This window comes from Lichenostomus cassidix, chromosome 28 (genome assembly GCF_008360975.1).
Source record: "Lichenostomus cassidix isolate B80296 chromosome 28, HeHo_3.0, whole genome shotgun sequence".
In the NCBI taxonomy this organism is placed as follows: Eukaryota; Metazoa; Chordata; class Aves; order Passeriformes; family Meliphagidae; genus Lichenostomus; species Lichenostomus cassidix.
The window spans coordinates 726,539-746,799 of record NC_139508.1 but is presented as its reverse complement, the minus strand read 5'-3'; the positions used below and the strand labels follow the sequence as shown (position 1 = coordinate 746,799).

At 53.2% G+C, this 20,261-nt stretch overlaps 2 protein-coding genes across 3 annotated transcripts; one reads left to right on the top strand and one right to left on the bottom strand.

The window, feature by feature from the left end:
• The first annotated feature begins 260 nt into the window (after positions 1-260).
• Positions 261-14,414, top strand: CHAF1A (chromatin assembly factor 1 subunit A). 2 transcript variants are annotated; one of them, XM_085040509.1, is made up of 15 exons: positions 261-383; positions 1,172-1,222; positions 1,422-2,239; positions 4,024-4,080; positions 5,911-6,152; positions 6,604-6,664; positions 7,066-7,134; positions 7,535-7,758; positions 7,878-8,049; positions 8,240-8,320; positions 8,397-8,486; positions 8,715-8,976; positions 9,650-10,110; positions 12,595-12,682; positions 13,938-14,414. In XM_085040509.1, exons 2-15 carry the CDS (start codon positions 1,174-1,176, stop codon positions 14,003-14,005), a joined length of 2,742 nt encoding a protein of 913 aa, XP_084896635.1. In that variant the 5' UTR covers positions 261-383; positions 1,172-1,173; the 3' UTR covers positions 14,006-14,414. The 2 variants fall into 2 exon arrangements, with proteins under 2 accessions (XP_084896635.1, XP_084896634.1); XM_085040508.1 differs by lacking the exon at positions 261-383 and adding an exon at positions 425-574.
• Positions 14,201-19,358, bottom strand: UBXN6 (UBX domain protein 6). Its single transcript, XM_085040567.1, has 11 exons — positions 19,113-19,358; positions 18,738-18,895; positions 18,416-18,478; positions 18,197-18,330; positions 17,936-18,033; positions 17,523-17,598; positions 17,357-17,441; positions 16,914-17,133; positions 16,704-16,834; positions 15,964-16,109; positions 14,201-15,435 (listed from the first exon to the last, which is right to left on the bottom strand). Exons 1-11 carry the CDS (start codon positions 19,193-19,195, stop codon positions 15,310-15,312), a joined length of 1,320 nt encoding a protein of 439 aa, XP_084896693.1. The 5' UTR covers positions 19,196-19,358; the 3' UTR covers positions 14,201-15,309.
• Positions 19,359-20,261: the final 903 nt, after the last annotated feature.

Sequence of the window (20,261 nt, the reverse complement as noted above, 5' to 3'; positions counted from 1 at the left end):
AATGGAAAACTACAACTCCCGGCATCCCTCGCGACAGCGCCTGCGCCTGCACGCCGCAGCGGCGGGCGCTAATTGGCCGCCGGCTCCGCCGCCATTTCGCGCGTTGGCTCAGGGCCCTCAGCGGCGCGGCGCGCGGCAGTCGTGGCTCCGCCCCCCCCGCCCGGTGCTGCGGAAAGACCTCTCCGGCCCCGCAGCGCCCGTCCCGGGGCCGGCCTGCCGCGGCTCCGCTCCCGCCCGGTGAGCCGGCAGGCCTCGGCCCAGGCGCAAGGACCCAGCGGCGCCCCGCCGGCCCTCAGAACGCCATCCAATCAGCGGCCGCGGCGCGCCGGACTGACAGCCGCCTCCGCCAGCCAGCGCCGCGCGCGGCAGCAGCCAATCGGGAGGCGAGACGCGGGGGGAGCGTGGCTGGGCGGGTCACGTGGGGTCGGCTCCGCCAATCAGCGGCGCGGGACGCGGGGTCGCCCCGGCTCCCGCCAAGTACGAGCGGGACGGGCCGGGCGGGCCGGGAGCGGCGGGGCTGCGCGCGCCGCGCCGCCTCAGCTTCGGCCGCCGCCGCCCGGGACCGCCGGGCCAGGTAGGGCCGAGCCGGGGGAGCGGCGCGGCCGGGGCGCGAGGTGTTTGCGGCGGCGGTCGGGCCGCGGGGTGCGCGGGGCCTGCCCGGGGTAACAAAGGAGGCGGCGGAGCTGCCGCCGCGGCCGGGGTTGGGCCTGGGCCCGCCCTGCAGCCCCGCTCGTGGAGTCACTGAGCGGCTCGGGTGGGGAGGGTTCGTAAAGTCCATCCCATCCCAGCACTGCCGTAGCAGGGACACCTTCGCTGTCCCAGGTCACTGCAAGCCTGTCCAGCCTGGCCTTGGGCACTGCCAGGATCCAGGGGCAGCACAGCTCCTCTGGGCACCCTGTGCCACGGCCTCACAGCCTCACAGGGAGCAATTCCCCTCACATCTCGCTGGGTGCAAGCCCAGGCTCCTGGGGACACTCCTGCCCACCCCAGCGAGGGGAGCCCTGTGCCTGCCGTGGGTCCAGAGCTCCTGTAGCCTGGGGGTGACAGTGGCACCCCTTTGTCCTCCCTCACCGCCCTGGGAGAGCTGTTGGACTCTGCCTCAGCTGTCCCAGGGAAGCAGCAGCTCGCTGGGGACACAACACAGGTGTTGATTTGTTGTTTTCTCCCGTAGCCATGGAGTGCAGGGACAAAGCTGCTGTTCCACCGCGGAAACTCGTCCAAGGTAAGGCAGTGTCTCTCATCCAGCACAGTTTTAACACACTAAGAACGTTTCAAACCTCATTTTGTGAAATGCGTTGGCTTGGCTTTGATTGAACCATCCCTAAGTGGCTCATTTCAGTCTTATGCTATATAACTAATAAAATATTTTGATGTTGGCTTCCCCTTTCCTGTGACTAAATCACCTGGTGTTGTTGTTGCAGCTCGGCTGCCCTTCAAGCGCCTCAACCCTGTGCCAAAGGAAAAATTCGACGTGGATTCAGAAGTCAAAAAAGTCAAGAGCTCCCCGAGTGCTTTTGTTCCAAACCAGGATCCCTCCCTGGACGCCTCCAGTGCCTCCCTGGACAATGTGGAGAATGACTGCCAGCTGGTCTCCGATGGGAATTTGATTCCACAACTCATGAATGGAAAGGGTCCCTTAGACCATTTTATCCAGAAAACCCCAGGAGGTGACACAGATGACCCTGGGGTTGTTCCTGAGCTGCCCAAGGGCTCTGCCCACGGACTGGGGCACAGCACAGAGCGGGGGGATCTGGACTCCAGAGCTGCTGCATCCCTGCCTGTCACCAATGGCACGATAGGAAATGAGCTGAACCAGCTGAGCTGCCCGAATTCCTCGCAGAGCAGCCCAGCAGGTGACCCCATGGAGACTGCTGAGCCCTGTGGAGCTGCAGCCGAGGCAGAGGAGGATTTGGGAGGTGGGACCCAGCCCCACTCGGGGACCACGGGGTGCAAGGACGTGGGAAGCAGGAAGGGGAGCCTGAGCGAACTGCAGGATGTGCTCTTTGAGGGGAAGGTGCCTGTGGTGCTGCTGGAGGACATCATGACTGTGAAATCCCCGCCAGTGGTCTCTCTGGACAGCAGCACCACCTCGGAGAACGAGGCCCTGGAGTCATCTCACGAGGGAGACTCAGGACTGACCCACTCCTCGCTGAGCTCGGGCAGCTCACCTGAGGTGCAGCTCGTGGCAGAGGCCAAGAGGAACTCGAGTCCTTTGGCTGCCTCCACACCTGCCAGGAAGGTTGGTCTGCTCTGCTTTGGGGTCAAAGCTGCTGTGCTGCAGTGTTTGGTTTCCTGGGCTCGTGGGGAAGGGGATGAGTGGGGCAATGAGCAGTGTAGGGAGGGAATGGGGTGTTGATTCATAACTGAATTATTGCCCTTTGGAATCTTTAAATCCTACAGCTAAAGGATTTTATCCTCCCTGCTTCTGGCTGCTGCTGTATTTGCATTTCTTTAATGAAATGCCCGCTGTGGGACTTGGTGTTTTGGTAACAGGATCCAAGAGTTTTGTCCTTTAGGTGCTGTTTTCAGGCTCTGTTTATCCTCCACGAAGCTGCTGCAATTCCTGTGAGGATGCTTCCCCAGTACAGTCAGTGCCAATGCTTTTCCAGCTCTGAGTTTCTGCAGCTGGCATGGGAAAGCTCTGGCACAGATTTCCCAGAGCAGCTGTGGCTGCCTCATCCCTGGCAGTGTCCAAGGCCAGGCTGGATGGGGATTGGAGCAGCCTGGGACAGTGGAAGGTGTCTCTGCCAGGGCAGGGGTGGCTTTCAGGTCCCTTCCAACCCAAACCAGTCTGGGATTCCATGAAAAAGCTCTGCTTTAGGTGGTTTGTTGTCACCTAAGTTCTAGTTTAGCAGTTCTCCTTCAGCAAGAGGCCCCAAACACTGATTTTTGAGTCAGTATTGACAGAAAAGCTTCCAAGGAAAGCAGCATCTGCTCAGGTGGCTGAAGCACCATGGGGATGCTCCTCCTGTTCCTTTTGCTGTGTTTGTCAAGCCAAATGATCAATTCCTCCTCTGTGAAAACTCCCAGTCTTTCATCTCTGAAATAAATAGACACCCAAGCAGGCATGAAGTATTTCCAGTGTGGCAGAACAACAAAAAGCACTCCTGATGTAATCCAGTATTGCCAACCAGCACACACTTCCTTGTGTGCTGCTCCCCAAAAGGAGGGGCTGCACCCCAAGCTGGGAGCCCTGGCAGGTTTGTTTTCCTGGCAGGAAACAGCTCTGAGGAACTGAAGCCCCCACGTGACAGAACTCTTGGTTTATATGGGATAAATATAGAAAATAAAGCAGTTGGGCTGTGTTAGCCTGTTAATCACAGAGTTTAAATTTGATGCTGTGAGTGGCAGGAGGAGGAGGAGGAGGGATCCAGTAAACCAAGTGTGCTGAAATATTGACAAATTAGGCCTTTAACCAGTCTATGAACAATGATCTTAAGCAGAAAATACTTTTTTTTTCTCTCTCATAAATAAAAGATAAATGTGAAGTGTGCCCTGTTTGGAATTCAGGGTCAGTGATCTGGTACTGGTGGAAGATCAAGTGGACTGTGATGACAAGCACAGTGTTAAAATACAGAAAACAGTGCTTGTTTTCATAAAGTTATAGCTAAATATCACAGCAGGATAAGTGGATGCAAATAAAAAAAAACCCAAACAAACCCAAGTGTAACTGGAAGGAAGTGACTTTGCCATAGTGAAATGTCCCCTGTGGTTCAGAGCAGCTCCCCCAGTTGTGCACATGATGTTCCCTTGCAAATGATCCTTTGGAGCTCAGGGGAGCAGAGGGGTTTGTTTATGCAAACCTGGTAAGGTGAGGATTTCATGGGAACAGGAGCACTGGAATGGATTCAGGCCAGAATGGAAACTGGGAGATTGGATATGCCTGAGGTGTGTCCTCATTCCCTGCTCTGATGGAATTCTGGGTGTAATCTGCAGGAACAATGCTGCTGTCATTGAGACTGGAAAGGATCTCCTTTAAATCTCCTTTGGATCTCCTCTAAAAGTTGCATTTTGTAATTCCAGGTACCTCAGAAATTCCACAGGAGTTCAGCAGAGAAGGAGAAGCTGAGATTGCAAAGAGTAAGGCATTTCCCTGACCCACAAACCTCACCTGAGCAGCAAACAAAGCCCTTGACCTTCTATCTCAGCCCACCTGGAACATCTTTGTGCTGTTTTTCCTCACCCTGAAATGTAGAAGAACCTTTAATGCAGGCAGTTAAAGTGCTTGGCTCTTTCCAAAGCTGACTGGATGCATTTGGTGCACTTTGGAAAGAGGTTGGCAATGTCTAAGCCCCAAAATGTAGGATGTGTTTTTATTAACTCAGGAGGTGAGTGGGGCACTGTGTTGGTGGCTTTCCTGGAGGATGTCACCACTGGGTGCCACCACTGGGAATGCTCAAGCTCCAGGTTCTGTTTGGATTCAGCTCCCTAATTCTGCTGCCCCTCCTGCTGTCAGTCATGGAATTTAGAGGCTGAAGCATCACGTGGAGTTTCCAGCAGTCATTGCTGGATGAATGGGCTTTTTGGGGTTGTTTGATCTGCACTTGGGAAGGTTTGTGCTCAGGAATTGTGTGTCTCTCAGTGCCTTGTTTATAAACTTGTGTGTTTTATGTAAGTTGTAGCTATAAACCTCCTTGCTTTTCGCAGTGCCCCATATAGAATTCCAATCTGTTGTTTTCCTCCCTGCTATAGCTGTGTTAAAAATAGCAGGGATGGGAGGGAGAGAGGAGAATGGAAGCTAAAAATGATGCTCAGAATGAACTAGACCCACCAGTGAGCTGTCAGCTTCACACCAGCTTCCCAGCACCCAGCAGATTCCATGACTCAGGCTGACAGTGTTGTTTCCCTGCCATTGGCACCATTTGGCTGGTGGTGGTTTTCTGCAGTTATTTGTGTTGTGACACTGCTCAGGAAGCCTTGATGTTGACAGGGAGAGATGTGAAATCAATAAAAGAAAACTGAAAATACCCAGGGAGGAGTTGGAGTGTCTGGGCACAGGCAGATCCTCCTCTCCTGGTGACATCACCAGTGCCTGCAGCACTGAAAATTCTTCCTCTTTAATTTGACATTTTTCTCCTCTGTGTCAGCAGAGCCATGGTGAGAATTGGAGTTGTTTTGGGAGGAAATACCATGAAAGGCAGCACTTCCAATAAAATCTTCCTCCCACTGTTCCCAGAGTGCCCCTTGAACAAGCTCAGGGCACTGGAGGTGTCTGGTGATCTGAAATGGAATAAAACAAGGGATGAGCTCTGCAGGCTGGGGTTTGGAGCCTCACATTATTCCCTGAGATAATGGAATATCCCACGTTGAAATCTGACTTCTGTAATAATGGAAACACCAGAAAATCCTTATGATGAATTTGTGATGTCAAATCAGCTCAAATTCACTTTCAAAAGTGATACCACTGTAGCCCTGTGAGGCACCAGAGCATAAAAGCTTGGCTCAGGGGGAAATATTTTGGAAACAATACGAAATCTCCTATTAAATAAGGGAATCATTACAATTTTTTTAATTCCCATCTAACTTTCCCTAATGCTACAGTGGTAATGAAGATGACTCAATACAAAGCTTTCCTTGATGCTTTCAGAGAAATGGAAACACCTTTTTTTCTTGCTAAGGAAAAAGAATAATTAAAGCTTTCAGAGAGGCAGTGTAAGGAAGCTCAGCTGGCTTGTTCCTGAGGCTCCAGGGAGCTGTGGCTGTGCTCCCACCTCATTTCCTGGGAATAATATGGATAACATAAATTAAAAAATTAAACAAATTTTTAACGTGATACTGCAAAATAAAACATTGCAGCATCACAAAAGAGGGCAGGTCCAATTTCCTCTTTAAAGGGATGAAATGCTGATTTTAATCTGAGTTTTTGGTGCCACAAAGTGCATTTCCCTGAGTGTCCCTCTTGTGCCCCAGGATCAGGAACGTGCTGACAAACTCCAGAAGCTGCAGGCAGAGAGGGAGGAGAAGGGGAGGCTGAAGGAAGAGGCAAAAGCTGCGAAAGAACGAGCCAAGGAGGAGGCAAAGAAGAGGAAAGAGGAAGAGAAGGAGCTGAAAGAGAAAGAAAGGAGGGAAAAGAAGGAAAAGGAAGAGAAGGAGAAAGCTGAGAAGCTGCGAGTGAAGGAGGAGAAGCGCAAGGAGAGGCAGGAGGCTTTGGAGTGAGTGCCTAGGGCTTCCCTGGGCTGGTTTCCAGCCCTCCCAGAGGCTTCCCTGCTCTCCTGGGGTGGGTTTGGAATTCTGGGGGGCTCTGTGCTCCATCCAGCAGTGATTCCTGCTGTCCTGCTGCAGTCAGCTTCCCCTCCTGGCCTGTCTCACCTGTGCTGGCACTGGGGCCCTGTTTGTCGAGGAAGTTACCTGTAACTTGGTAATTCCATCCATTTCCTGGTGTTGAGGGAAACCTGAGGCAGCCTGTTGACTTTGTGGCTAGCATGGGTCAATATTTGCTCTAGAAGGAATGAACAAAGCCTTCTCCACACTTAACCAAGTGTGGTGCTTGGCTGGATTGATAGATTGTCCTCTTGGTGGGTTCTAGGGCTTCCCACCTCCTCCTCCTCAGTGCCAATAAACCCTTCCTGGTGTGTGACAATTCACATGATCTTTGTTTTCAAGGGCAAAACTTGAAGAGAAGAGAAAGAAGGAAGAGGAGAAACGGTTAAAGGAGGAAGAAAAGGTGAAAATGCTTTCTCTGGCTTGGCTGTGAATTCTGCTGGGGTGAAATGGTGTTGGTGGTGCCACTTGGGATGGAGCAGCTCCCTTTGGGGTGCAGCCTGTCCCCCTGACCTGCTGGGCTGCTCCAGCCAGATTTTTACCTGTTCCTTTCACACCTGGTGGTGTCTTGGTGTTTTCTGTGTGTTTCCCGATGCCCACGAATGAACTCTCCCCTTGCAATGACATTGGTTGTGTCAGGGAAGACAATGAGTGTTTTTGTTGAGTCACAGGGAGCTGCTGACTGCCTGAACTTTACTTTGTGCCTCCCTGCATTTGAAGTTGAGTCATGCACGAGCTCCCCTTGAATTCCAAAGCTCTGTCCTGCCTCTGTGTTGACAATTTGCATTTGGGTTCTCATTGCAGCGCATCAATGCCCAGAAAGCAGAAATCACCAGGTTCTTCCAGAAACCAAAGACTCCACAAGCCCCGAAGGTGAGGGATTGCTGTGCCTGGGCTGTGTTGGTCCCTCGTGGTTATTTCTAACAAATATCCTGATTTCCTCCTCACTGCTCCTTACAGCTGTTTAGGTGGACAAAGCATTAGTTTTTCTTAATTTCCTGGTCTCAAAAGTGAAAAGGATTTTAAGAAAAAGTCCAGAGCAGAGACTGCAGAGGACATTTGTGGTTGGTTTAGTAAAACTCTCAGCTCTGTCTTCTGCATTGGCTGTAAAGACCTCGATTGCCTGGAGTCTTGGATAGGAAGGGCTTAACCTAAATCTTCACTTAACCTAAATCTTCACCTCAGACAACACCTCAGCAGGTGCTTCTGCAATGTGTTGGTGCTGCAGCTTCTCAGGTGTGCAAACCCTGACATCCCTCACTTGCTGTTTCAGACCCTTGCTGGCTCCTGTGGGAAGTTTGCTCCTTTTGAAATCAAGGAGAACATGGTCTTAGCCCCCCTCAGTCGTGTTTCCCTGGATCCAGACGACCTGGAACAGCTGGATAAACTCCTGCATGCCCAGAATGGGGAAGCTTCTTTCCTGAGGGATCTGAAGTGTCGTAAACCACGAAAAATGGGGCCCACTTTGGTCAGTGACAGCAATGACAGTGTGAACAGGTCAGTGTGGGTTGGGGGTTTGTTTTTATGAAATGAACTGCAGAGGGAGTGATGACTTTGGAGAGGAGGGAAAGCTGGAGCTGTTGGGAGGCCTGAGCCACCTTCCCCCTGTGTTCCAGTGATGTGGTGGTGGTGCTGGACAGCTGCCAGCCAGATGGTGTTCCTGAGAGGGAGAAGTTTGGCAGGATGAAGCTTCTGCAGTTCAGTGAGAATCACCGTCCTGCCTACTGGGGCACCTGGAACAAGAGAACCTCGCTGATCCGTGCCAGGAATCCATGGTCCAAGGACACTGTAAGCATCTCAGCCTGCTCAGATTCTTTCTCTCTTTATCCTCTAGAAGGGAATGTGCTTTGGCCAAGTCCTCTGCTTCCCTGGGGTTTCTGAGCCTTTTGCACATTCCCTCAGCTTTGAAAGCCCAGCCTGGGTTTGGTGTGGAGCTCCCCAATGATGGACAGGAATAGCATGTTGGCATTTCTTGCAGAAACTGCTGGACTATGAAGTAGACAGTGATGAAGAGTGGGAAGAGGAGGAGCCTGGAGAAAGTCTCTCCCATAGTGAAGAGGTGAGCTGCATGCTGAAGAACAGACTTGGGAACTAACTGCACTTGGCAGTGTAATTTCTAATCCATTTATTTGTAGGATGATGAAGAGGAGGGAGAGGATGAAGATGAGGACGATGGGTTTTTTGTACCCCATGGGTACCTATCTGAAGATGAAGGTGTGACAGAGGTGAGTGAACTGGGTGTCCCTGAGTTCCCATCTCTGCCTCAGTGAACTGTGCAGTGTCAATATTGGCAGGGGAAGGAAACTCATGGTCCTGGCAGGGCTGAACTCCCTCAGGTCTGCATGGTTCAGGAGCTCTGTTTGGCTCAGGGAACATGAGGCAAACTGGGGTTAAAAAGCTCTTTTTTTTCCCTGGCATGGGTGTAAGGAGTCCTTTCTCCCCTGTGGCTGTAGGAGTGTGACCCAGAGAACCAGAAGGTTCGTCAGAAACTGAAAGCCAAGGAGTGGGATGAGCTGATAGCCAAGGGGAAGAGGTTCCATGTCCTGCAGCCTGTGAAGATTGGCTGTGTCTGGGAAAGGGCAGCACAGGACAGCAGCACCAGCACGGACCTGAAGGTTCTCCAGCAGTTCACAGCCTGTGTCCTGGATCCACCTGCGGCAGAGGAAGAGCAGCAGACACAGAAATGTAGCAAAAAAAGAGCAAAAGATCAGCAAAGTAAGACCTGAAGGGCTAAACAGTACTGTTGTGCTCTTCTTTGGAGGGAGTAGGGAGATTGTTGAGTGTTGAATTCAGAGTGACCTGTTTCTGGCAAGTCTGGAATCCAAGGAATCTCAGAGCTCTTGGAAAGGAGTTTCCTGGCAGTGCCTCTCCAAAAACTCTTGCTCTGGGCAATCTAGGAAACTTGAGCAAGCTCAGGTTTAGGATGGGCTTGAGCCTGTTTGTTGTCTGGAGGAGAGGGTTTGGTTTGTTGGGTCTCAGTCCTGAGCTTCTCCTGCTCCTGATTATCCCAGGGATGTGAATAACTCATGTAAAGACTAAAACAGCAGGTGAGGATTTCACTCCAGGGTGTTGTTACTACTGGGAGTGAGTTTTCTACATCAAGTTTAGCTGCTGTTACAATCATGGAATCCCAGAGTGGTTTGGGTTGGGTGGGACCTTAATGCCCATCCAGTGCCACCCCTGCCACGGGCAGGGACACCTTACAGGCTGCTCCAAGCCCTGTCCAGCCTGGCCTTGGACACTTCCAGGGATGAGACAACCCCAGCTTCTTTGGGCTTGGATCCATCTCCAAAATCCATCCCAGCCTGTTATGGAGTGACTGTGCTAATTTGTATCCACCTGGCTTTGCCACCCTTGAACCAATCCTGTCCTCCCTTCTCTCCCGCAGTCCTCGGCCACCTCCTGCCTCTGCTGCACGGCAATGTGCACGGGAGCAAGGTGATCATCCAGGAGTTCCAGGAGTGCTGCCGCCAGGGGCTGCTGGGTGACACCGAGGGCAGCGACGGGAGCCCAACGCGGCCGCAGACGCCGGGCGGGGAGGACAGCGCGGTTCCCTCCAAGGCCAGGCTCAAGAGGATCATCTCTGAGAACTCTGTGTACGAGAAGAGGCCCGAGTTCAGGATGTGCTGGTACGTGCACTCCGAGGTGCTGCGCAGCTTCGGCCAGGAGCAGCTCCCTGTGCCCTGCCAGTGGAGCTACGTCACCCAGGTGCCCTGTGCCACCAAGGAGGAGGCGGGCAGCGTGCCAGGCGTGGCTGTCCTGCAGCCCAACCCCCCGGCAGCCAAGAGGAAGGCCACGGCCAGCATGTCCATCACCAAGTTCATGAAGAGGCCTCGGGATGCTGAGCAGGTGAGCTGCTGGGGGTGTTGTTCCCCAGTAAGGAGTGCTGGGAATGGGGCTGGGGGGTGTTGGCACCCTGGGCTGCCCCTCAGCTCTGCTTGTTACCTACAGGCTCTGTCCTTCACACCAGAAAACCTCTTCATGGGGAAAGCAGGGAAACGATGTGACTAAAGAGATGAATTTCTTTTGTGCGTCTGCAGCTTGGACTCTGTTCCATTTGAAACGTTGCTCTCCTGCTGTTCTTCCATTCTCTGCTATTTGGCAGTGATTGCATCCAAGCTGTGAATAGCTGGAGTGTCTGCTTGGCCCTGGTTTTACAGCTGTGTGTAATTTGTGTGCAGGTTTTTATGTGTGCCTGTGGCTGCCAGATGTACAGCCCGAGCTGATGACTTACAGCAGTTGCATGTGAGCGGATTAAATGTGGTTCCCAAGTGCTGCAACTCACCCCAGAATAGTCTGTAAAGTCTCCAGCTCATCCTGACACACATAAAGCTGACTTTTCAAGAGCTGGTTTAAAAATATAATAATTCATAGGGTCGGAATGAGATGGAGTTGCAGTGGTTGCTGCTGGTGAGCTTTGTTGTGGTTTTCTTGTTGTTGCTTCTGCTTTTCAGGGCAACCACAGGTGGTGCTGGAGCTTAATGATGACTGAAAAGTGGGATCATGGAATTCCAGAGTGGTTTGGGTTGGAAGGGACCCTAAATCCCATCCAGTTCCATCTCAGCCATGCCCAGGGACACCTCCCACTGGCCCAGGCTGGTCCAAGCCCTGTCCAGCCTGGCCTTGGACACTTCCAGGGATGCAGGGGCAGCACAGCTTCTCTGGGAATTCTGTTCCAGGGCCTCCCCACCCTCACAGGGAACAATTCCTTCCCAATATCCCATCCAGCCCTGCCCTCAGGCAGTGGGAAGCCATTCCTTGAGTCCTGTCCCTCCATCCCTTGTCCACAGTCTCTCTCCATGTTTCCTGTTGGTCCCTTCAGGCACTGGAAGGGCCTCAGTTGGGTTCACCCGAAGCTTGGGATGTTCTGTTGAGGCTTTAGGTGCTAAAACTTGGAGTTATCAGCTTTTTGCTTCCAATCCCACAGGCAGGGCAGGGTTTGAAATCCTGTCAGTGGGTTTATTCCTCCCACCCTGTGCACCAGGTTAGGAAAGAAGCCCAGAATGTTTTGGGCTGGGAGGAACCTTAAAGCTTATCTTGTTCCACCCCCCTCCTATGGACTGCAGATGAGGCTTTTGATGCTTTTTATGCTTTGCCTTCCCAATTTATTCTTGGCTTTTTTGGCTTTTCTACTGAAAAAGCTCAGCATTCAGGTATTGATAGAGATCAGAGACTTGTGAGAAGCTGTTCAGCCCCCAAACTCCATCTGCTTGGGTTTTTTCTTGTACACTAAATAAAGGCAGAGATAAAAGTCTCTGCTTGGCACCCACTGGAAATTCAGCTTATAAGGGAGCAGAAATAGCAAAACAAAGGCTTTTAGGAGAATTACATCACCAGCCTGAATGCTTCAAAGCTTCTTGAAGCTGTGCTGGGGAGGTGCAGCTCCGAGCAAAGGTGTCACAGCCCCAAAAGCCTTTCATGCCTGATGTCTCAATCAGCCCTGCTCAGGTATTGAAATCCCACCCTACCTGTCCAGCCAGCCTGGGAGAGCTGGGAATGGCTGGGAGGACAACCTGGGAGCTGCCAAATTCCCACCCTGGCACGTGTTTCCCTGCTGAGGAACTCACACCAGGGCTTGTGTGAGTAAAGGTGCTCTTATGTAAGCTGTGGAGAGAAAAATTGGGTACTGAAGTGGGCAGTACCTGCCCACGTGTAGGAGGGATTGAATCTGAGAACTGGGAGTTTATTGAAAAATGTAAATGGAACATTTCTTGGCTTGGAACAGTTTGTAGGGATGGGGAGCAGGATTTTCATTCCAGTTCCAGCTGAAGGGAAAAATTAAAAACAACAACAAAAAAACCAACCCAACAGACCCTCACAGCTGGGTGAGTTGAGTTTGTGTAGATTGTAGATTAGGGAACATTTCTTCACCCAAAGGGTTGTCCATCCTGGCAGTGCTGAGTCCTCATCCCTGGAGATTTCAAAGCCATGTGGATGTGGCACTTGGGGACATAAATTAGTGGTGGCCTTGGCAGTGCTGGGAGCTCGATGACCTTTATGTTTCTGTGCTTCTATGAAAATAATCAACAGAGGGGGGAGAGATTTCCCTTCCAAACATCCAGCAAGGCAGATTCCTGTGAAGGCTGGAGCTGCCTGTGCTGCGGGGGTGCTCAGTGTTGTGTAAGAGGGAAGGAGCAGCAGCTTGGCTTGTTTCCCACTCTGGGTGCCACTGCAGATGAGGCCTTTTGTCACAGCTCAGTGTCCCCTGGAGCTGGGAATCGCTGCTCTTCCTCCTCTGGGATGTGCCCACCTGCCCAGGTGAGCCCTGCCTGGTGTCACCCGTGGCACCCTCACCTTGCTGACTCTCACCTGGTGCCTCTTGTGTCCCTGCAGGCTGCAGAGATGGATGGATTTCAGGCAGACACTGAGGAAGATGAGGAAGATGATGACTGCATGATTGTGGATGTACAGCCAGGAAAAGGTGTGAAGGGAAATGGAGAGCAGAGGCAGTGTGCGGCTAAACTTGGGATTTTTCTGCCCCTTTTTCACCCTTCCTCGAGCTTTTCTCTCTAGATACTTCATTCTAGATATTCCTGCTTTTTAACCTTTTTTTTTAGAAGCTTCTTTGCTCTTCCTGTCCTTTCTCTAACCTGTCCTTTCTCCCTCCTCCCTCCCACTGCCTCAGTAGCACAAAATCCCTGTGAGCAGCACTTGGCTGCCAGCATTCCCTGGTTATTTCTGGGAACACAAGTGAGCTTTGGGGCAGTGCCAGCAGATCCCTGGTAAATAATGGTAAATATTGCTGCTCTCTGGGGCGTGCAGAGCATGGTGAGGTCTGGGTTGTCACCCCTCTGCTGCCTCCTCGAAGGTGCAAATTGTCTGGAGGGAAATAACATCAGGGAACAGCCCAGCTGCTGCTCTGCTCCACAATCTGAGCAGTTGCTTGTGTTTGTGTCCCAGTTATCCCTTGGAAAATTGCCTTCAAAGCCCCTCTGCTGCAGTGTCTCCTTTCAGGCTGCGGTGGGATGAGGATGTGGAGCAGCTCCTTTCATCTCCAAGAGGTTTTGGATGTGATCACACAGATCAATGAGCTGACACCAAGCACGTGCTGTGCTTTCCAAAGCTCTGAGCTCTTTCTTCCTGCTCACAATGGAGCTCTCTCAGCCTGCTGAGGAGAGTGGGTTTGTGTTGGGCAGCTCCTCTGGTAGATAAGGACTCGAGCACATAAATTCTGGAGTGTTTGACCCATTCCAGACATTATCTGGGCTCTCCCTTCTCTCAGAGCTCCTCTCACCTCCCAACACAGACAGTGGAAACTGCTTGACAAGAAGCCTGGCTTTAATCTTAAGCTGCTTTTGCTTATTACCAGGCTCTGAGATGAAAACCTCGCCTCAGGTTTGTCACCTCTTGTTCTGAGGATGCCATTGAGCAGCTTCCCTCCCTCCCTCAGGCTCTGCTGACACACATGCAGCTCTATTTGTTTGGCTCTGCCTGACTCTAAAGCACTGAAAAGATTATGGAAATCCTTTTTATGGTTGAAGTGATTTTTATTCTGGATTGGTGATATTAAATATGAAGCCAGTATTAAAACCAGTTTTTAAATAGTGTTGAAAAGGAGGCTCACAACAGATGCAGGCAGCTAAGACAGATAAAACATAAAAGTAGTCAAAATTCTACTGGATTAATGAGGGTATTTATAAAAACAAAACAAACCCAACACATTTTCTCCTTTGCAGGTTCTACAGCTTCAGAATCCAGTGGCACAAGAGCTGCTCACCAGGAGAGCCCATTTAATACAGTTTGAGACTTAAATGCCTACTAACTCCTCTGTATGTATGTAGAATGAGCTAGGAATTTTTAAACCTCGTGTATCTTTGACCAAGATACTTGAAAGTATTCCACATTTCTTGTAAAGAGAAGACAGCACTTTGTTCTGCTTCAGACCAGACGGAAGCTTAAATTTTTAGTTTTAGCTTTTTAGCTTTTTTAAAAAAAAAAAAAAAAAAACGCATATTAATCTGTCCTTAATAAAGCATTATTGAAATTTTGATACTTCTTTGTAATGCAAGGTATCTAAGTTATCTCTAAAAGTAGCTGAGGGATTTTGGAATAAGCTTATTGTGATGCCACTGGGGAATGACTGTTCATAATGTTGTACAGCGTGGCCTTGGGTATAAATGATGTACAATTATATATGAATTTATGCTCTTGTACCATCCTGTTTGTGGTCTTACTTGCTCCAGAGAACAGCAGCAGGGAAAAGGAAAAATGCATGGTTTCTCTTACTTTGGGACAGGCTGGAATGAGTTACAGGTCAGGGGAAGATTGTCAGTCTCTTGTCTACATCAGAGCTGGGCTCTTTCCCACAGAAAAACTTTGAGGTATTGAAGGACTGAACTGGCATCAAATGGATGATAACAGATCAGCCTTGCTGGGGCTTTTAGCTTTATATGACTGGTGAGTTATGAATTAGTTCTTTAAAAGAACTAATTTGAGAATTAAAGGAATTGCTGTAATTTGAGGTTTATTATCTCCTCAGTGGGCAGCAGCAGTAGCTGCCAGTCTGGTCTGTGAAGGGACAAGGACAGTGATGCTGCCCCAGTAACACCAGTGCCAACCCCAGCACAGACTGGTTTGGCATCTCAAACTTGTAACAATGCAACTCGAATAACTGGGATCAGAACCCATTTAAATTAAATTTAAATAATTCCATTTAATCAGACTAAGAGTGACTTTAACCAAATAGAGTCTCTCCAACAGGAGTTACAGTGCACACAGAAGCAAAAGGGGAAGCTGAGTTCTACCCCCAGCCCCACAGCCAGGCTCAGGTTGTGCTCCAGCCTAACAGCACCTCACCCCTGCTCCACCACTGCCTCGGCACCACCCTGCTCCAGTTTGGTGTTCAGAGCTCCTCAGAGCAGCCCAGTGCCACTGGGACAGGCTGCCTGCGTGTCTGGAGCTGGGAGGGGACAGCAGGACCCCAGAGGGGACAGCAGCCCCCTCTGCAGAGCTAAACCAAAGCCACCTCCGAGCTCACGTAGCTCCAGCAGTCTCGGGAAAAGGAGGGAAGAGTCGGACCCAGCAGCACTGAAAGCAGTGCCCTTTATTTCAGGAGAGAGTCTGCGCCCTGGCCAGCAGCTCTGCTCGGAGGGGACTGCGCTGCTCCTGCGCCGCTGCCTCCACGTCTGCCATGACTGCAGCATCCCAGGCCAGGCTCAGCAGCGCCGAGGGCACCTGGGCAGGACAGGACAGGACAGGACAGGCAGGTTATGGACACGGCAAGCAGGGAATCCTAAAGCCCGGCCAGTCCCACCCCTGCCTGGGGCAGTGACACTTCAGTGTCCCAGGGTGCTGCAAGCTGGCCTTGGGCACTGCCAGGGCTGGAGCAGCCATAGCTGCTGTGTCACCCTTGAGTTCTGAACATTCACAGACCTGGAACTACTCAAGCTGATCAGGACAAGGGTGGATTTCTGCAAGAAGCTCCTTTTGGGGATGCTGCTTTGGGCTTTCTGTTCACACCCTCCCTCACCAATGCTGCTTTCCCTCTTTCCCAGCGTGGATTCTCAGCCCCTGACAGCTGCTCTCTGCTCCAGGAAGGAGGACTCTGCACTTCTCACCTCAAAGCCCCCAGGCAGTTACTTCTTTGTGTTTAACAGGAGGGGCTGAAAGGACACAAACTTCTCACCCAGCTCTGAGCAGCAGAAGACTCTGACAGCCTCAAGATGCTCGGGAAGGTACCAACAATCTTTTTTTTTCACTCACCAACCCACATTCATTGAAGGCCAAGTTCTCATCAGTCAGTTTGAGACCTCCAGGTCCCAAGAGCTCAAAGGGCAGCCAGTCATCTCTGAGTGCTTCTCTCACAAAGTTGTAGAGCACAGACACTGATTCTCGGGCATAAAAAGTCCCTGCCATGAGAAAACAAGGTGAGAGAGTCTGGCATTTACCGAAATCTAACCTTTTGTGGTTGGTTCCATGGGGCTTCACCTACTGATGCTGACTTGATCAACGACTTCCCTGACACACAGCCAGCCTGATTTAACTGAAAACTATAAAAGCAGAATCCCCAAAGAAAAATAGTCAATTGTTGGGAGCCCCTGCCAGCCTGTGACAAAGAGCTGGGAAAGCCTGAAATGATTTCCAGAGTTATACTGGAAAATTTGAAGAGGATTTATGCTGTTGTACAGTCTGACATCACACAGGCAGCCTCATGCTGGCTGCTGTCACACACTGATCTAATGAGTCCAGCTTGTTTCCAGGGGCCTGGGAAGAGCAGACTTTAATTAATGATGCCTTGAGATTCTTCCCTCTCTTATCCAATCCTGGCTTAAAGTCCCAACCCTGAGCAGGGGGAGGGTTTGGAGATGGGAAGAATTCACCGAGAAACTTCACCCCACTGCGGTTTTGGGGTGGAGCACACCCTGTTATCCAGTTCCTCACACTACAAATACCCTCAGAATCTTCAGGAGGTGCCCAGAGGGAGGCTGAGGAGTCCCTCTTACCTTGCAGGATGTATCCATCGGGAAAGCGCACCCGGAGCAGGGTGTAGTTGTACTTCCTCATCTCCCTTTGCTCCTCCTTCTCGCGCATGGCCTTGGTCCTGAGCATGGACGCTTTCTCCACGGCCTCTGTCCTGCGGGGAGAGAGCCTTGTAGGCACTGAGGAGAGGCACAGCCCCTGCTGACATCCCCCAGCCCTGCCCTGCTGCTCACCGGAGCCGCTGCTCCCTGCGGAGCTCCTCGGCCGTGAGGTTGAAGAAATCGTGGGGAAGCTCGAAGTGTGAGGCTGCAGGGGAAGGCTGGAACACGGTGAGCTGCCGGTGCAGCTGTGCCCTAAGGGGCTCTGCGCTCAGCAGCTGCTCCTTGCAGTCCTTCAGCTCCTCCAGCCTGCTCAGCATCTCCTCCTTCAGCACGTAGTACTCCTCTGTGCTCTCTGCAACCACAGGGATGGGGTGTGAGGCTCTTGGTGTTCACAGCAGTGACACAGGGACAAGGATCTCTAGGAAAATGTCATGTCTCGACAAGGACTGTGCAGGCTGAGAGGCTGGTTTTGTCCCAGCCTTGGAGTGATGACCTCTGTGGAGCTCTCAGCAGCCAGAGCTGCCTCCCCCAGCACCCCAAAGCCCTGACTCCACATTAACACCCTGAGTTCTTGCCTTGTCCTGGAACAGGCAGTGTTTGTGTCTCAAACCCGACAGCCTGGAAAAATCTGTGTGTCCCTTCCAAGCAGCTTATCCTTTCCTGGAAGAAAAGGACAGGATTTAGATGGAGTTTGCTCCAAGCAAGGTCTTTCCTTGGGCAGCTGCAGGAGTCTGAGCTCACCTGAAACACCTTGTTCTGCAGTTTGATTTTCCGGTATTTCTCCTCCTCTGGATGGAGGTAGATATTATCCAGGTACCTGCAGGAAGGAGAATGCACTGCCTGGATTGAAGCAGGACATGCTGCTCCAAGGTTAGAGAGGAAACAGAGACCTCACAGTATTTCTCACTGAGAAGAAAGCTGAGAAACCCAGGAAAATAAAACACATCAGTGTTTTGGGGCCAAACCAAACAAGCAGCAGCTCCCAAACCTCCTGGATTAGCGGATCAGCTCTTCCAGGATGCTGACATGAGGTCAACTGACAATTCAGGTGGCTCAGGAGTTCCGTTTTCTTCCAAAAAAAGACTTTGCCAGGAGCACAGCAAGAAAATCCACCTGGGAAGGGATGAGCTGCCCATGCCCTCAGTGCCACTCACTTGGCCATGGTCTCCACGCAGAGCCGGACCTTCTCCCGATCCTTATTGAAGGTGTGGATCTCCATGATGCAAGCAGCCACTGGATCCACGGAGAAATACTGGGGGAGAGGGAGAGAAGCTGCTCAGGCAGGAGCTGACTCTTTATTGGGCTAAAGACCATCTAATAGGTAAAATTAAAAATTGTCCTGGGGGAGATTTTGCAGGGAGGAGGTGGAGGGTTGGCACAGAAGGAGCGCAAAGAGGAGGGAGGGAAGCACTCACTGCCTGGACAGCTTCTCGGAGGTGCTTCTCCTTCTGGTCTTTCCTCACAACATCACCAGTCAAGGGGCAGATGAAATAAACCCCTGAGACAGAGGGAGCAGCAGCTGCCCCTTCCTCCTGCTCCTGCAGGAGATAAAAGCAGGCACCAGACTGAGCACGGGGAGGTTTTGGGGTGTTATGTTTATAAACACCCTGGCAGAAATGGCAGCATCCCCCTCACCTTTTCCTCCACGGAGAGCCCCTTCTCGCTGGCAGCTGCCTCGGCCATCAGCTCTTTCCTCACTACAACAGACAAACCCCGCTTGGAGTGGAGGCTCAGCACATTCCAGAGGCTTTGGACAGCTCAGCGCTGCCCTGGGAAGCAAACACCTGCCCAGGTGTCGTGTCCAGCCCAGGGCTGAGGGTGACCCCATTTCCCTGACAGCTGCCCCAAAACACCCCGAGAGCCGAGCCCGGCTGGTTTCCCAGCCCGGCCGCTGTCCCCTACAGAGCAGAGCTGTCCCCGGGCTCTGCAGAGCCACACTCCCCAGCCCGCTCCTACCCTGGCTCTTGATGGCCTCCTGCGAGGCGGACGGTGCCTTTCCCTTGGGCTTCAGCTCCAGCCGGGCCAGCGCCGCCGCCGCCGCCTTCTGCGCCTCATCGGTCGGGGCCTGCCGGGGCTTCGGGGCCACCTCGCCCTTCGGCTTCTCCCTGGGGGCCCTGCGCGGAGGACACGGGCTCGGTGAGTTCGCGGTGCGCACCACCGGCGGGGACAGCCGCGGCCCCGGGACGGGGCGCTCGGGCCCGGCGGTGTCGTTGGCCTCAGCCCGGTGTCCCCCCGTGCCCCGGGGAGCTCCCGGGCCCAGGCCGGGCGGTACGGGCCGCGGACAGGCCGGGGGTGCCGTTAGCGTTACCGGAGGGTCCCCCCAGCCCGTACCGGGACGGCTCCGAGAGCTTCTGCCCGGGCCCCGCCGTCTTGAACTTCAGGTCGGCCTTGATCTCCTGGAAGAACTTGCGCATGGCGGGGCCGGGCTGGGACCGGGCCGAGGCCGGGCCGGGCCGAGAGCACCGGGACGGGAGCACCGGGTCGGGAGCACCGGGACGGGAGCGCCGGGACAAGAGCACCGGCTCGGAGCGGGGCAGCCGCGCCCCCCCCGCGCTTCCGGCCCGCCCGCGCCGTCACCGGAACGGGGCGGATCGCCCCGCTGGGCCCGGGGATGGGGCGGCGGGGGGACGAGGGACAGCGGGACCGACAGCGGGACCGACAGCAGCACCCCCGGGGGCTGCCCGCACCCGCGGAGCCCCGAGCGGCACCCGCGGAGCCCAGAGCCCTGCGGACCTGCACAGACCCCGGGATGCATCCACGGAGCCCACGGAGCCCACGGAGCCCAGAGCTCCCCCAGAGCTGCACCCCAGAGCCCCCACGGAACAGCCTCGGCTCCCCGGTGCTCTGGGAGCGACCCCGCTCCGAGCAAAGCTGCCCGAAAGGAGCCCTGGGCGGCTGCGGAGCGAACCTCGCGTGGAGCTGGGCACGGCGGGGCTCGGCGGGTTTAGAGCACACGGACATCGTGTCCGACCAGCCCGGGAGAGCGGCCGAGGGGCTCCAGCCCTGAGGATGGACACCATGAACGCACCCCTGCACGTCCTGCGCTTTCACGGGTTTATTTCCAGCGCACAGCTCCTGCTCCTCCTCCTCGTGGGACATGGGACGATCACAGCCGAGGAAGGGGCTGCGATTCTCGGGATCAGGTGGAGGTCACCCGAACGGGGGCTGCGTGTTCACCTGTGCGGCTGCACCTGTGGAACAGCACCTGGCACTGTCCCTCCGGTGCCACCGGCACAGGGATCGACACCGGCGACACCGCGGTGGCACCGAGAGCCAGAAGCACCGGGATGAAGGCTGGACCCACAGCAGCAGCGCCAGTGGGAATCGTGGACTGAGACATGGATCTGCCATCCCGTGACTGCCATGGCACTGGAGAATGTACAAAGCCCTGAAACTGCTGCGATGTGGCAGAGTTGGGATACAGCATGGCCGGGATGTGGCACAACCTGAAATATTGCACAGCTGGGATATGGGATACGG